Source organism: Corylus avellana, chromosome ca4 (assembly GCF_901000735.1).
Source record: "Corylus avellana chromosome ca4, CavTom2PMs-1.0".
In the NCBI taxonomy this organism is placed as follows: Eukaryota; Viridiplantae; Streptophyta; class Magnoliopsida; order Fagales; family Betulaceae; genus Corylus; species Corylus avellana.
In genome coordinates this window covers 7,930,443-7,943,483 of record NC_081544.1, presented here as the reverse complement: position 1 = coordinate 7,943,483, position 13,041 = coordinate 7,930,443, and the positions used below count along the sequence as shown (strand labels likewise).

At 35.1% G+C, this 13,041-nt stretch overlaps 1 protein-coding gene and 1 long non-coding RNA gene across 4 annotated transcripts in view; one reads left to right on the top strand and one right to left on the bottom strand.

Annotated features, from left to right (window-relative positions):
• The window catches only part of LOC132179951 (uncharacterized), a 7,386-nt gene extending 2,159 nt beyond the window's left edge, over nt 1-5,227 (bottom strand). The window contains exons 1-3 of one of the 3 annotated variants that reach the window (XR_009439995.1): nt 5,109-5,227; nt 4,922-4,990; nt 4,670-4,768 (exon numbers count right to left, since the gene is read on the bottom strand). This is a non-coding gene — a long non-coding RNA (uncharacterized LOC132179951). Of the gene's footprint in view, nt 1-4,669; nt 4,811-4,921 lie in introns of all 3 variants that reach the window. The other 2 variants (XR_009439996.1, XR_009439994.1) reach the window with 2 other exon arrangements.
• Nucleotides 5,228-10,080: 4,853 nt separating this feature from the next.
• On the top strand, nt 10,081-11,373 carry LOC132177993 (uncharacterized). The gene has a single exon (XM_059590463.1). It carries the CDS (start codon nt 10,081-10,083, stop codon nt 11,371-11,373), a length of 1,293 nt encoding a protein of 430 aa, XP_059446446.1.
• Nucleotides 11,374-13,041: the final 1,668 nt, after the last annotated feature.

Below are 13,041 nucleotides of genomic sequence, written 5' to 3'. Positions count from 1 at the left end.
AAAATCTACTGCTCTATGTTTGGCTTACCTGGATGCTTAAGCTCATTTCGAGTGTATCACAAATTGTACACTGCAGAGCCCAAAACCAGACGACAAAGCAGGTTTTTAAGTGATTTACATCCTCAATTACTGCATCCTAGCTGCAGAAGATCTTCCCATATCACAGGGGGATTAGCAACTTTAAAACAAAGCATAAAAAACCTCCAAATTCTACAACAAAAACTGCACTCAAAGAATAAATGGTCAATGCTCTCTATTTGATTTCTTCAGAACAAGCATTGGACATCACCTTTCTATCCCCAATTCAGCAAACTATCCCCTGTAACCAGCCTATCCTTCATAACAAGCCATAAAATAAAAGCTTGCTTAGAGATAGCAAGAGGGAACCAAACCAGCTTCCACCAACCAATCTGCTCATTTTTCTCCCTTAGAAACTCTCAAGTATCTGAACTTAGATAGGTACCTTTCCTTGAAGCAGTCCAAATAGGTTTATCGCTAGGAACAAAATTGATTTCAGGGAGCCTTGCTTGTATTTCCACCAAAGCCACAAATCTAGTTGGCCTCCATAACCAATCCCCATTATGAATAACAAAGGAAAGTTTAGCCTCCACACTACTTTGAGCATCATAAACAGCCCTATACCCATATTTCTGCAACAAGATTCCAGAAGGACGCCAAAAATCCATCCATAGATGAATATTTTCACCCCCTCAAACCTCAAGAATCTTTTGGCAACATCCCTCAATTTGAGTAACTTCCTCTAGCACCAAGAACAATTTTGAGGGATGCCAACACTCCAGTAGCTCTTTTTTGTCAAAAACTTATCTTTAATCCAGGCCACCCAAAGGGAACCAGAACTAGCAAAAAGGCTCCAAATATGTCTAAGCATAGAGGTTTGATTCCAGATTTCTAACCTCTTCAAAACCAAACCACCCTCCTTCTTAGGAAAATATACATTAGTCCAAGACACTAGCCTTTGCAGCCCCTACATCCTTCTCATTCCAAAGAAACCTATTTAACTTTTGCTCAATAGCCTTAAGAATTTTCTTGGGGAGAATAAAGATGCCTATACAATAGACTTGCAGGCTAGACAAAATAAAAGAAAGCAATTGGAGTCTGCCTGCATAAGAGAGACTCCTAGACAACCAAGAATCAATGCGACCGGTAATTCTGTCCAACAATACCTCACAATCTGCTGCAAAAAGTCTAGAAGAAATGAAGGGAACCCTAAGGTATCTCATAGGTAGATGACCTTCTTCATCTGCAATTCTTCCATTAGACTTTGCTTAATCCTCTCTAAAATTCCAGAACAGTAGAAAGAACTCTTTGAAGGGTTGGCCTTTAGACCAGAAAGCTCCTCAAACTCAGCCAAAGCAGCTTTAATGATATTACTAGATCCCAACCTAGCTTCAGAGAACATACGTAAATCATCTGCAAAGCAAAGATGAGTAAGCTTCATTTTCAAGTATTTAGGATGAAACATGAAACCTAAGATAGCACCTGTATGATCAGCCATTATCCTAGAGAAGACCTCCATAGTTAGGACAAACAAATAAGAAGACAAAGGGCCACCCTGCTTCAACCCCTTCTTCCCTTCAAAATATCCAACCAAAGTACCATTTAGGCATACAGAAAACTTAGGAGAGGTAATACACTCCTTGATCCAACCTAGGAATTTTGCTGTAAAGTCAAAACAGTATAGACAATGAATCATGAAATCCCAGTTCACTAAATCATATGCCTTCATGATATCAATCTTCAAAGTACATCTAGGATTCCCTTTTCCTTTATGGTAATTTCTAACAATTTCCTGAGCCAGCAAGACATTTTCATAGATACTTCTAGAGGGAATAAAAGCAGACTGATTCATGCTTACTAAATCAGCCAACAGAGGTAACATCATATTAGAAATTATCTTGGTAATACATTTGTAAAGGACATTGTAGCAAGCTATAGGTTTGAAGTCCCCCATAGCAGAAAGGTTCACCTTCTTAGGAACCAAAGTAAGAATAGTGGCATTCACTTCTTTAAGTAGCAAACCAGAACCAAAAAAAACCTTTAATGGCTGCCACCACCTCCTTTCCAACAATAGACCAAGTAGAATTGAAGAAATCAGTATAAAAGCCATCAGGTCCAAGGGCCTTATTTGCTTTCATGTGGAACAAGGTGTCTCTAATTTCTTCTGAGGTAACTTCCCTCTCCAACAAAGCTGCCTTTCTAGCAGAAATAGCCACAGGAATAAGCTGTCTTAGTCTCATTGAAGTCGATCTGATTAGTACCCAACAACTTTTTGTAAAAATTCTCAGCCACCTGCTTGATTTGCTCCACATCAACCACTTTATTACCTTACACATCCCACAAATGAGTAATGGTATTCTTTGCATGCTACACCTTGAGAGAACGATGAAAAAAACTGTTATTCTGATCCCCTGATTGCAGCCATTGATTCCTAGCCTTTTGCTTTAAAAAAGATTCCTCATCTTCTATTAGGAAACATAAGCATGAAGACACTCCCTCTCCTTAAGCAAACAGTCAGCCCTTCCAAAAGAAGCAATAACATCTTTTTGAGCTAAATCAAGGTTGTCACGAGCCTGCATTACTCTCTGCTTCAAGTTCCCAAAACAAACCAGATTTTGCTTGTTCAACACAGCCTTCATAGATCTGAGTTTCACATACAACTGATACATAGGAACCCCAGCAACCTGAATATTCCAGCCTTCCTTAGCCCAATCTAAGAAACCTTTATCCTCCAGCCAATAGTTATAGAATTTAAAAGGTTTAGGTCCAAAACTTTGAAGAATACCTACTAAAATAACTGCAGGAGAATGATCTAAAATGCCTCCAAAATGAAATTCCACAATAGTCTTGCCAAAGGAGCTCATCCAATGCTCATTTTCCAAAACCCTATCAAGCTTCCTTGCCACAAATCGAGGTTCCTCACTTTTGTTGGTCCAAGTGTGAAAGCAGCCACTAAAGTTGAGATCCAAGACCTCAAGATCATTTAAACACTGACCAAACTCCACTTCATAAGAATTCAACCTATCAGAGCCCCACTTCTCAGCCAAGTTCTTCACAACATTAAAATCCCCACAAATCATCCAAGGATTATTTGCAACTTTCACTTTCATAGAACCTAGATTGGACCAAAGCAACTTCCTATCCACACCTTTGTTAGCCCCATAAACAAAAGAATGAAACCAGCAAAAATCATTCTTAAGAGACTTAATGACACAATTAATGCTCTGACACAACTAATAAAGCAGTGTTCAATAGTCTCACAAGGATATGCCGGGAATAGATCCCTTGGTAATCGTTTGTTAGTTGAATGTTGACCCAATAGTAGGACTTGTGAAGCAAAAAAGAAGAAATTTCGCTCCCGAATGAAATCAAGCAATAGCGGACGAAGTGGAGAAGTTGCTCCAAGTAGGATTTATTGAGGAAGCCTAGTATGTCACCTGGCTTGCTAATATAGTGCTGGTAAAGAAGCCCAAAGCCAAATGGAGGATGTACGTGGATTTTACGTATTTGAACAAGATATGTTCGAAAGACAGTTTCCCGCTTTCTCGAATTGGTTTTTGGTCTATTCAATAGCAAGGCATGATCTCCTTAGTTTTATAGACGCATTCTCGGGGTACAATCAGATCTATATGTATGAGGCTAACCGAGAAAAGACCACGTTTATAACTGATCTGGGATTGTATTGCTACAAAGGCATGCTATTCGGGCTAAAAAATGCAGGGACTACGTACCAGAGACGGGTAAGTAAAATGTTCAAAAATATGATCGGAAGGAATATGAAGGTGTATGTGGATGACATGCACGTGAAAAGTAATAAATTTCTTGCCTTGTTGATGCTAGCCGTTTGGGTGATTTGAATTTCCTTTGTTGGTGCTAGCGGTCGCTTGAGTGATTGTTTATTTGTTGGGTGTGTTTTCTTGAGGGTTTGTTTGTTCATTACGAACAACAAAATATTCAGGCCTTTTAAAGAAATTCTCTCCCAAACAAGACAATAAATTTATAAACAAACAACTTACTAATTCTCTCTATTTTGCATGTATTATTTGACTAATTCTCAATGTGGTTGTTTTACTTCTGTTCTTACTGGTTTATCATGTAGAGTAGAATAATTATGTTCTTTCTTCTCAAACAAAAATAATATTGATTATCTCAACTACTTCATAATAGATTGTACGCACTTTGAATTTTCTCCACACATTGACATTACAAGTCTAAAGGTGGTATCTGTTAGTCAAATAACAGTACAACCATGTTGATTGATTTGTTAGTCTAAAGTTTCTTTATTATGTGAAATTAGACTTCATCAATAAATTTAGTGAGTTCCAATTATGTTTTTCTATAGCGATAGGGCAAATGTAATTAGAGTTTTTCCTAGATTAATTGTTGCACTTTATTTTAGTACTTTTTCTTCTTTATTTGATGCGTCATAGTACATATTTTTCAATCAGTCTAGTATGTTCAGTCTTGTTGCTTAATGGCTCTTTATTTTGAGCAGCTGGCCAAACCATATCTCTTTCACACACACAAACTGATGAAACCATCGGAGAATGCATGAATAAAACGATCTAAATGCATACACAGTGACATCTTTTGTTATAAGTATATAAAACCTGTTTCTATAAGTAGAAAGATGCATGAGAGAGAGAGAAACCTTGAGAAAACACAGAGAGCCATTAGAGCTCAGCCCTTGTCCTGTAAATCTTCTTGATCAGGAATTTTCTTTCTCATCATTTTCTGGGAAAATCCGACCCTTTACATCAAACAAGCCAATTTATCAGTCCACGGTCGTTTTCTACCAAAAAAAAAAAAAAACGAAAGAGAGAGAGGATGTTGTAAAATTTAAGAATCACACTGCACTTGCTCCTAAAAAAAAAAAAAAAAAGAGAGATAAAATTCTATCTACCTCTTCAGACACAAAAATCTTTCGATTCTGCAGATCTTCTGCAAGTGTTCTACTGATCATAAAGCATTTCTGTAAATGGAAAATGGGGGAAAAAGGAAAAGAAACATGGGTTTTGCTAAAATAGAGTATATATAATTAAAAAGCCGCATTTTGCCAAATTTAGCCAAAAATCTGAAACAAACCCTACTTTGCACAAGCACTGTGGAGGTGAAGAAGAAGAAAAAGAATAATTTGTTTGCTTCTCTCTCTTTCAAGGTTGTCGTGGTTTGGAGTGATGTTGACATCTCACGCAGAACCAGGCACAAAGCCACCAATGGTTTTTTCTTTCTTAAAAGAGAAGAGAAAGAGTGTACAAAACTGAGCAAACAGATGTAAGAGAAAACAAGTTTGCTGTCGGAAATTAATTAGTTAATTAAATGATAATCTATGATTAAGTGGGTTCGGTAGATAATAAAGTGGTGAGGGTTTGATTTCGGGGGCAAATAGGCATTATGACGTGTTTGTACCCTCGTAACAGTCATATCACCCCAAATCTTTTTGCTTAGATTTACTTTGTATAAATAAATAAGGAGACAGCCTACAGTACTACTGCTTAGTTAAAAAAGAAAACAAGTACACGGTCTTTTTTTGAATATTGTATTTTCAGCCTTTGAGCGAGTTTCGTGTAGAGTTAGGCTTGATAAGTGTATTTTTTTTTTTTTTTAATTGTGAATATTGAGGAAACAGATATTTGAAAATATGTTTGGATATTATAATGAAATTGTAAAAAGTATAATTAAAAAATGAAAAAAAAAAAAAAGAAGGTAGGGTGGTTCGAAAACCAATCCTATGGTTGGGGTTGGCCGGGCTAAAGTTTAGAGACAACGTCAAAATTAATGAAAATTTAAAAAGATTAATCTAAAAATTTATGCTGCAAATTTTTCTAATTTTTTTTTTTTTTTTTCCTTTCATAGAGAGAGGGTTTGTCAATCATAGACAGAAAGAATAGAAAGAAATAAAATATCATGTAAAAATTAAAGAATCAGACAGCACTTGCTCCCAATAAAAAGAAGGAAAAATGTAGAAAGATCTTTTGCAAGTGTTCGATCTAGTGATAAAGCATTTATGTAAATGGAAAATGTAGAAAGAGGGGAAAAAAAGATGGGTTTTGCTATATATATATATATATATATATATATATATATATAAAGGAAAAATCATATATAGGGTGCGTTTGGGAGTGTGTTTTTTAAAAAATAATCTATGATTTTAAATCAAATCGCAATTTTAGGGTGTTTAGAATTGCGATTTTAAAAATGCAAATTTTAAAATCGCAAAAAAATCTGCGATTTCCATAAACTGATTAGAGGGTGCTTATTTGAAAAAGTGTGAATTTAAAACAAAATCGCGATTTCTATTAAAAAGATATTTGGTGCAATAGTTACATTTTTTTGAGCGGGAATGAAAAAAATACCAAGAATACCCATCTTAAATATATTAAAACCCTTCTTTTCCTTTCTTTTTTTTCTTCATCCTCTCTGTCTCGTTCATCCTTTCTCCGCCCTGAAGCAGTGTGCGTCACTGTTGTCCATCTCTCTGCCCTCTACCAAGTAATAATCTCACCTTAATATTTTCTTTCTCTCCATATAACTCATTTGCTTTTGTAAAACTTTTCACTGTTTAGTATTCAGTGTTATTTTATGTGGTTTGTATGATTACTATGCCTTTTTATATATGCGTTTATGTTCTTCCACCATTTCTACATAGTAAAGTTGTGATTTTTTTTTTCAAAATTTTATTTAGATTACCGTGCATGCATAGTGATCTGCAATCCATCATAGTATGCAATGATAGATCACTGTACACGCACAGTAATGTGATATTGCGTGTACAGTAAGCGTGCGAGGCTTTTTCTTTAAAAAAAAATATACTGTAGAGTGACTAAGATGATGATTTTTCTCAGGTCATTGTGCACTGCATAGTAATGTGCACAGTAACGATTTTTTATGGCTTTTTTTTTTTAAAGGTACTGTACAGTAACAATTTGTGATGGATTTTTATTTTTATTTTTTCATGGGTATTGCACTGTAACAGTTGCACTGTAACAGTTTGTGATATATATATATATATATATATATATATATATATATATATATATATACCTCATACTGCTGCATGTGCTTTATAACTAGCTGAGTTCACCATTTAAAGACGCGTACTTCATGTGCATTTATACTCACTAAGATGTCGGATTTACCCTTGTATTATTTCTCTTTTTTCTCTATATGTACATCTACGCTGTTATAAATAATTTAGCAGAAGATGGATACTGCGAAGCATCCGATTATTGTGGATGATTCAATTCGGAAGATGCTTGATGACTTATTGTAAGCTTAAGCGGATGCTTATGGTAACTAGTACTTTTGGGTTATGTTGTAGACTTAAGATTCTTGATGCATGCTTGTAACGACCTAGATTTTAAAACTCTTATTTAAATAATATTAAATAAATTAAAAATATAATCGATAAATTAGAACAATGATATGTGGATTAATGATATTAAATAACTATTTAATGTTAAAGGTATATTACATTGATTTTTGACATATTTTGTATATCACTTCAATTCTAAAATTTAGCTTCACTAATATGTTTATAATTAAACCCAATCTAGTGAATAAATTATTTATATTGGTGTTTAGCGAAGTCATAAATTAATTTGAAGCTTTTCAGTTTTTTAGCCTAAAAAGCAGTGTCTTAATTTTCATACTGTCTAAATGAGATTAAAACTGCTAAAGAAAGATACCAAGGCTAGCCACCTTTGTTGAAAGCTTAAAGTCTTCTAGTAATGATGATTATAGTAAATATCATGATTATAATGATTTAATAAGGCAAGTGGCCAAGTGGGAATGCAAATAGATTAAAGCCTAAGTTGAATAGGAAACTTTGTACAGGCCAAAAATAGACTCAAACGAACTCGGATGAAGTCGAACCAAAAATATAAACTGTTTGTCTCGGAGTCCTCTATCTACTCTCAAAATTTCATGTCAATCGGAGTATGTTTGGACATTGAAAAATGGATCGGAATACACTGCCCTCATTTTGGACGAAAATATCAATTGGTATAGAGCATGAAATATGGACTAGGTTCATTCTTTTGATTAAATACATCTCAACCCTTAGATCAAATGTGTAAAAATAAATCATAACCATCCATTCTCTTATAAATAGAGCCTATAGCTAAATTCACTTTCACTTGAGTTTTTACAATCTTAGAACAAGTAAAATTGTTTGCTCCTCCTTTCATTTTATTTCTTAGTTCTACTCAAATACCATATAGCCTAGATCTTTCTTGTAGTGTTCAAGCGTTTTTCTAAAACTAGCTACCTAGAGAAGATTTGGTGGAGTTTTACTTCTAAAGGATTATTGGGTAAGTGTTTCATGTATAAATATCATGATTTATTGCTTTTATTACTTGTCCTCATTTAATTGTTTAAAAACCCAATAAAGCGTATAATGTAAAATAAAGTAATGGAACAAGTGAATTAATAATAAAGAGTTAGTGGACAAAATCAATTAAGGACTTATAATATTATCTATATATTATTTACTTTACAGTATTTACATTCAGTCATTTCTTTTATGTCATTTAAATTTCTGTTCATATTTCTGGCGGTAAAGACTAATTGAGGTCATCCCCGAAATATGCATTTAACATTTACATTCAGTCATTTCTTTTATGTCATTTAAATTTCTGTTCATATTTCTGGCGGTAAAGACTATTTGAGTTCATCCCCGAAATATGCATTTAACATTTACATTCAGTCATTTAACTAGTTATATATGACTATTTTATATTAATATAATAAAATGAGTAAGTAAAGATGAAGTGACGGATAATAAATAAATATAAAAAGATGAGTGTCTTTAAAACAATGATATTATTGGAGAATGAACTAAGTATTGTTTGTATGTATGTATTATATGCAGAAGTGGAGCAGAATACTACACTAAGGAGTGTAAGTATGGATATACTTACTGAGTACTAGCTTTGTTTTATTGTTATAGGAATTCTTATTTTGTCTTATTGATATAATTTTGCAATACAACTACTGCATAATGTGTCTAATAAAATGGCCTGATAAGATAGCCACCTTAAGAACAAGCTGGGTGGATTGCCGCGAGGAACTGTCGGTATCTCAGTGGATGGGGGTATATAACCGTCCAAAAGGCCTAATATATAACTAAGCTGGGGCGGTGTAGTTACCAGCACCAAACAGGTAAACCTCTAAAGTGTGAGGGACATAACGGACGTAAGCGGGCTGAGAGCTCATGAGAAGAGGTCTGAAGAAAGATTATCATAAAACACAAACTAATCTGTCATTACGCTGCATTCACAACTTATTCATTATTATATATTTTAGTCTTTAATCTTATTTGTTCAAATTAGTCTTTTTAGTCTTTATATCTAGGAAAATAGATTACTCACTTGTTTGCCTATGTAAATATGATAACGTCATCTTTACATAGATCTTGATGCAGGGATAGAAAGTGAGGACGATGGTCCTTTTACTGGTTTTGATGGTTGATAGACCATCTGCTGCAGGATTTATGCTTACTCTATGGAGCAAGTCTCATTTATGTTAATCGCTTTTATTATGTATGGTGATGTGTGTAAACTTAATAGATATTACTATGTTAATTTAGGTGCCGTCTGTGGCATATATTTGGTACACCTAGTGTGTACATATGTTGTAATGAAAACCATGTTTCCATTTTATTTAATAATATATCACCTCGAGGTATTTCAGTCAGCTCAACTGTGTTGTGTAAGTTATTCCTAGGTCATAGAAGAAAGAAAAAAAAATATACATACTCCGCTGTAAGATTGTATTTTCTAAAGTTGCAGCGTCACGACTTCGATATTTGCTAGTTCAAATATCGGGGCGTTACATTATGGTATCAGAGCGGTTTGCTCTATGGGAAAGTTAGTATCATACTAGACTAGGGTATATACAACACAAGAGCTTCACTAAATAAAATACTCATAACTTTTTATAAAAACTTTTGTTTGAGAATAAAGTATTAGCGATAGAAGCACAACTATGTTATTTACATGTTTGAGTGATTTTGTTGTTTGCTTTGATATAGATAAGTCGTTAATTAATTTGTACAGAATTATGGTACGAAGACGTGATGTACCTGTCGTTGAGGAAGGCGAAGCACCTCATAATGAAAACAATGAAATACCACCTCCACCTCCACCTCCACCTCCAACATTCCATGATGGTGTACACCCAACATTAGTCCAATTTATGGGAGATATTACTAGGCAATTCATGGAAGCAATTTCATGGATGTCTCAACCTGTTGCACCAGTCGAGCGTATCGGTTGCTCGATGCGTGACTTTACTGATCAGCAGTTTCGTACTTTCAATGGGACTCAAGGACATACAGTAGCTGAAGCTTGGATTTCAGATATCCAACTGCTGCATGACACGCTCAAGTGTACAAATGAGGAAAAGTTGACATACACCGTATTAAGGCTAACTGGTGAAGCCCTTAAGTGGTGGAAGTCCCAGGTAGAGCTGATAGGACCTGGTGTTGTTATCACGTGGGAAAGGTTTGTTGAGGAATTCAATAGGCAATATTTCCCAAGGTCTCAAAAGCAGTTAAGAGCTATTGAATTTCAGAACTTGGTGCAAGGTACTATGTCAGTGGAACAATACTCAATTAAATTCACTGAGTTAGCCAGGTTTGGTATTAATCTTATTCCTGACGAAGTATCAAAGACAGAACGTTTTGAAAATGGCCTTAACTCTCGTATCAAGGAAAGAGTTGTCTGCCATGAGATCAAAAACTATGCTCGATTAGTAAACGTAGCATCCCTTGCTGAGAGGGCAATTCGTGAGACATCTGCAGCTTACGAACATAGGAAACGGTCAATGCCTCCGGCATCCTATCCATCCAAACAATTTGTCGTAGGGACTGGCTCCAAACAGACGGACCACAAGATTTTTCCTCCTCCTGTAGGAAGTCAGAAGGTTGCTTGTCCCAAATGTGGAAGAATGCATTTTGGAGATTGCAGGAGCGAAAGTACTGGCTGTTTTCGATGTGGTCAAAAGGGGCATTTTAAGAAGGATTGTCCGATGAATACTACGGGGGAAGCTGGAGCACAAAGGAATGACTTCCAACAAAGAAGGCCTGCTCAAGCGAGAGTATATACGTTGACCCCCGTAGATGACGATGAGAATGATGAAGCGAACAATGATATAGTGACAGGTACCATTTCTCTATTTGGTACTCTTGTGTGTACTCTCTTTGATTCTAGAGCTACACATTCATTCATTTCTGCATTATACACTAAGATTTGTCATATAAGTACACGACCATTTGGGCAAGATTGGTCGGTACAAACACCAGGACGAGAAAGGATAAATGAATTACTATCATCATTGAGGGATGAGCATTAGCATAGTCATGTAGAATTAAAATAAGTATATGATTGTTTTGTTATCTTTAAAGAATTATAGCAGTTGTACCTAAGCAAATAACTAATCATGGTACCATATAAGGATTGATATCTAGCTATATTTTGAGGAAAATGATAATCATATTAGTGGTACATGATCATGAATATTAAGAGATAGAGATGTTGAAAAATATTATTGTCTTACAGCCACTTTGACAACGCTGATTAAATAAAATCGAAGAAACGTAGTGAGCTTGAGAAGAAGGCTACGGCATTTTGAGGTATGAACTAGCGATCGAATAATTGTTTGAAATTGATGTTGCTAGGACTTGATAAGAAAAAAATAGTGAATGCGATCTAAAAAGGGAAATAATGATACTTAGCTCATCATAAGGAGATTGAGAAAATGTTGTGAAGTATTAGGCGGTGATTAATTAAGGGAGGAAAATGATTATAGAATTACCTACAATTAATGATATGATAAAATTGCACATAGCACAAATTGCGAGCTTGATGAATACTAAGTATAGGATTAGAATTGGTCTGTCCAAAATAAAGTGCAGGGTAATTGGATTCGTCAAGGAAAGTACTAAGTGGATCCAATAATTACCTTTTGTCGAGTTTGCTTATAACAATAGTTTCCAGGCAACTATTGGTATGGCACCATACGAAGCCCTCTATGGACGCAAATGCAGATCGCCACTTTATTGGGATAAAGTTGGTGAAAGGCAATTGGTAGGACCAGAGATAATCCAAGACACCAAAGACAAGGTGGTATTAATTCGGAAAAGGATGTTAACAGCTCAAAGCCGTCAAAAGAGTTATGCTAACAAAGGACGTCGCCTGGTGAATTTTGAAGTTGGCGATCAAGTATTCCTGAAAGTATCACCAATGAAAGACGTGATGCGTTTCGGTAAAAAGGGAAAGTTAAGTCCAAGGTATGTTGGCCCCTTCTTAATAACCGAAATTGTAGGACCAGTAGCATACCGAGTTGAGTTACCATCTGAGCTAGCAGAGGTGCACGACGTGTTCCATGTATCAACATTAAGAAGATATGTACATGATCCCCTGCACGTTATTGATTTTAACCACTTCAGATTCAAGCAAATTTAAGGTATGAGGAACTACCGGTACAAATTCTGGATCGAAAGGAACAGAAACTCAGAACAAAAACCATTGCTCTAGTTAAGGTTCTCTGGCGTAATCACGACGTAGAAGAAGCTTCTTGGGAACTAGAACGAGAAATGCAGGACAAATATCCACATTTATTCTAACCGGATATATCACTCGGTAAGTACATATATATATACACGGTAAATGACATTTTATGATTACTTATATGGCTATTGTTCAAAACTACAAAAGTTTAGGGATACCTTGGAGGTAAGAAGTGATATTATTAAATGCTCCGATTGATGTTTTGAGTTGGTAGATAAATCATGGTACTGTATAAAAGTGTAGTACCTAAGTGTAAAATATGACTAAGGCTTAGACGTTACAGTAAAATTTGAGTCGCTCATATTGGGGTTATGTGATAAATTGAATGCCGTAATTTCGGGGACGAAATTCCAATAAGGTGGGTAGAATGTAACAACCTCGATTTTAAAAACTCTCATATAAACAATATTAAATAGATTAAAAGAATAAATGAATAAATTAGATCAATGAT

Coding starts and splice junctions, on each gene's coding strand:
- LOC132177993 (XM_059590463.1), top strand. CDS start 10,081: ATGGTACGAAGACGTGATGTACCTGTCGTTGAGGAAGGCGAAGCACCT.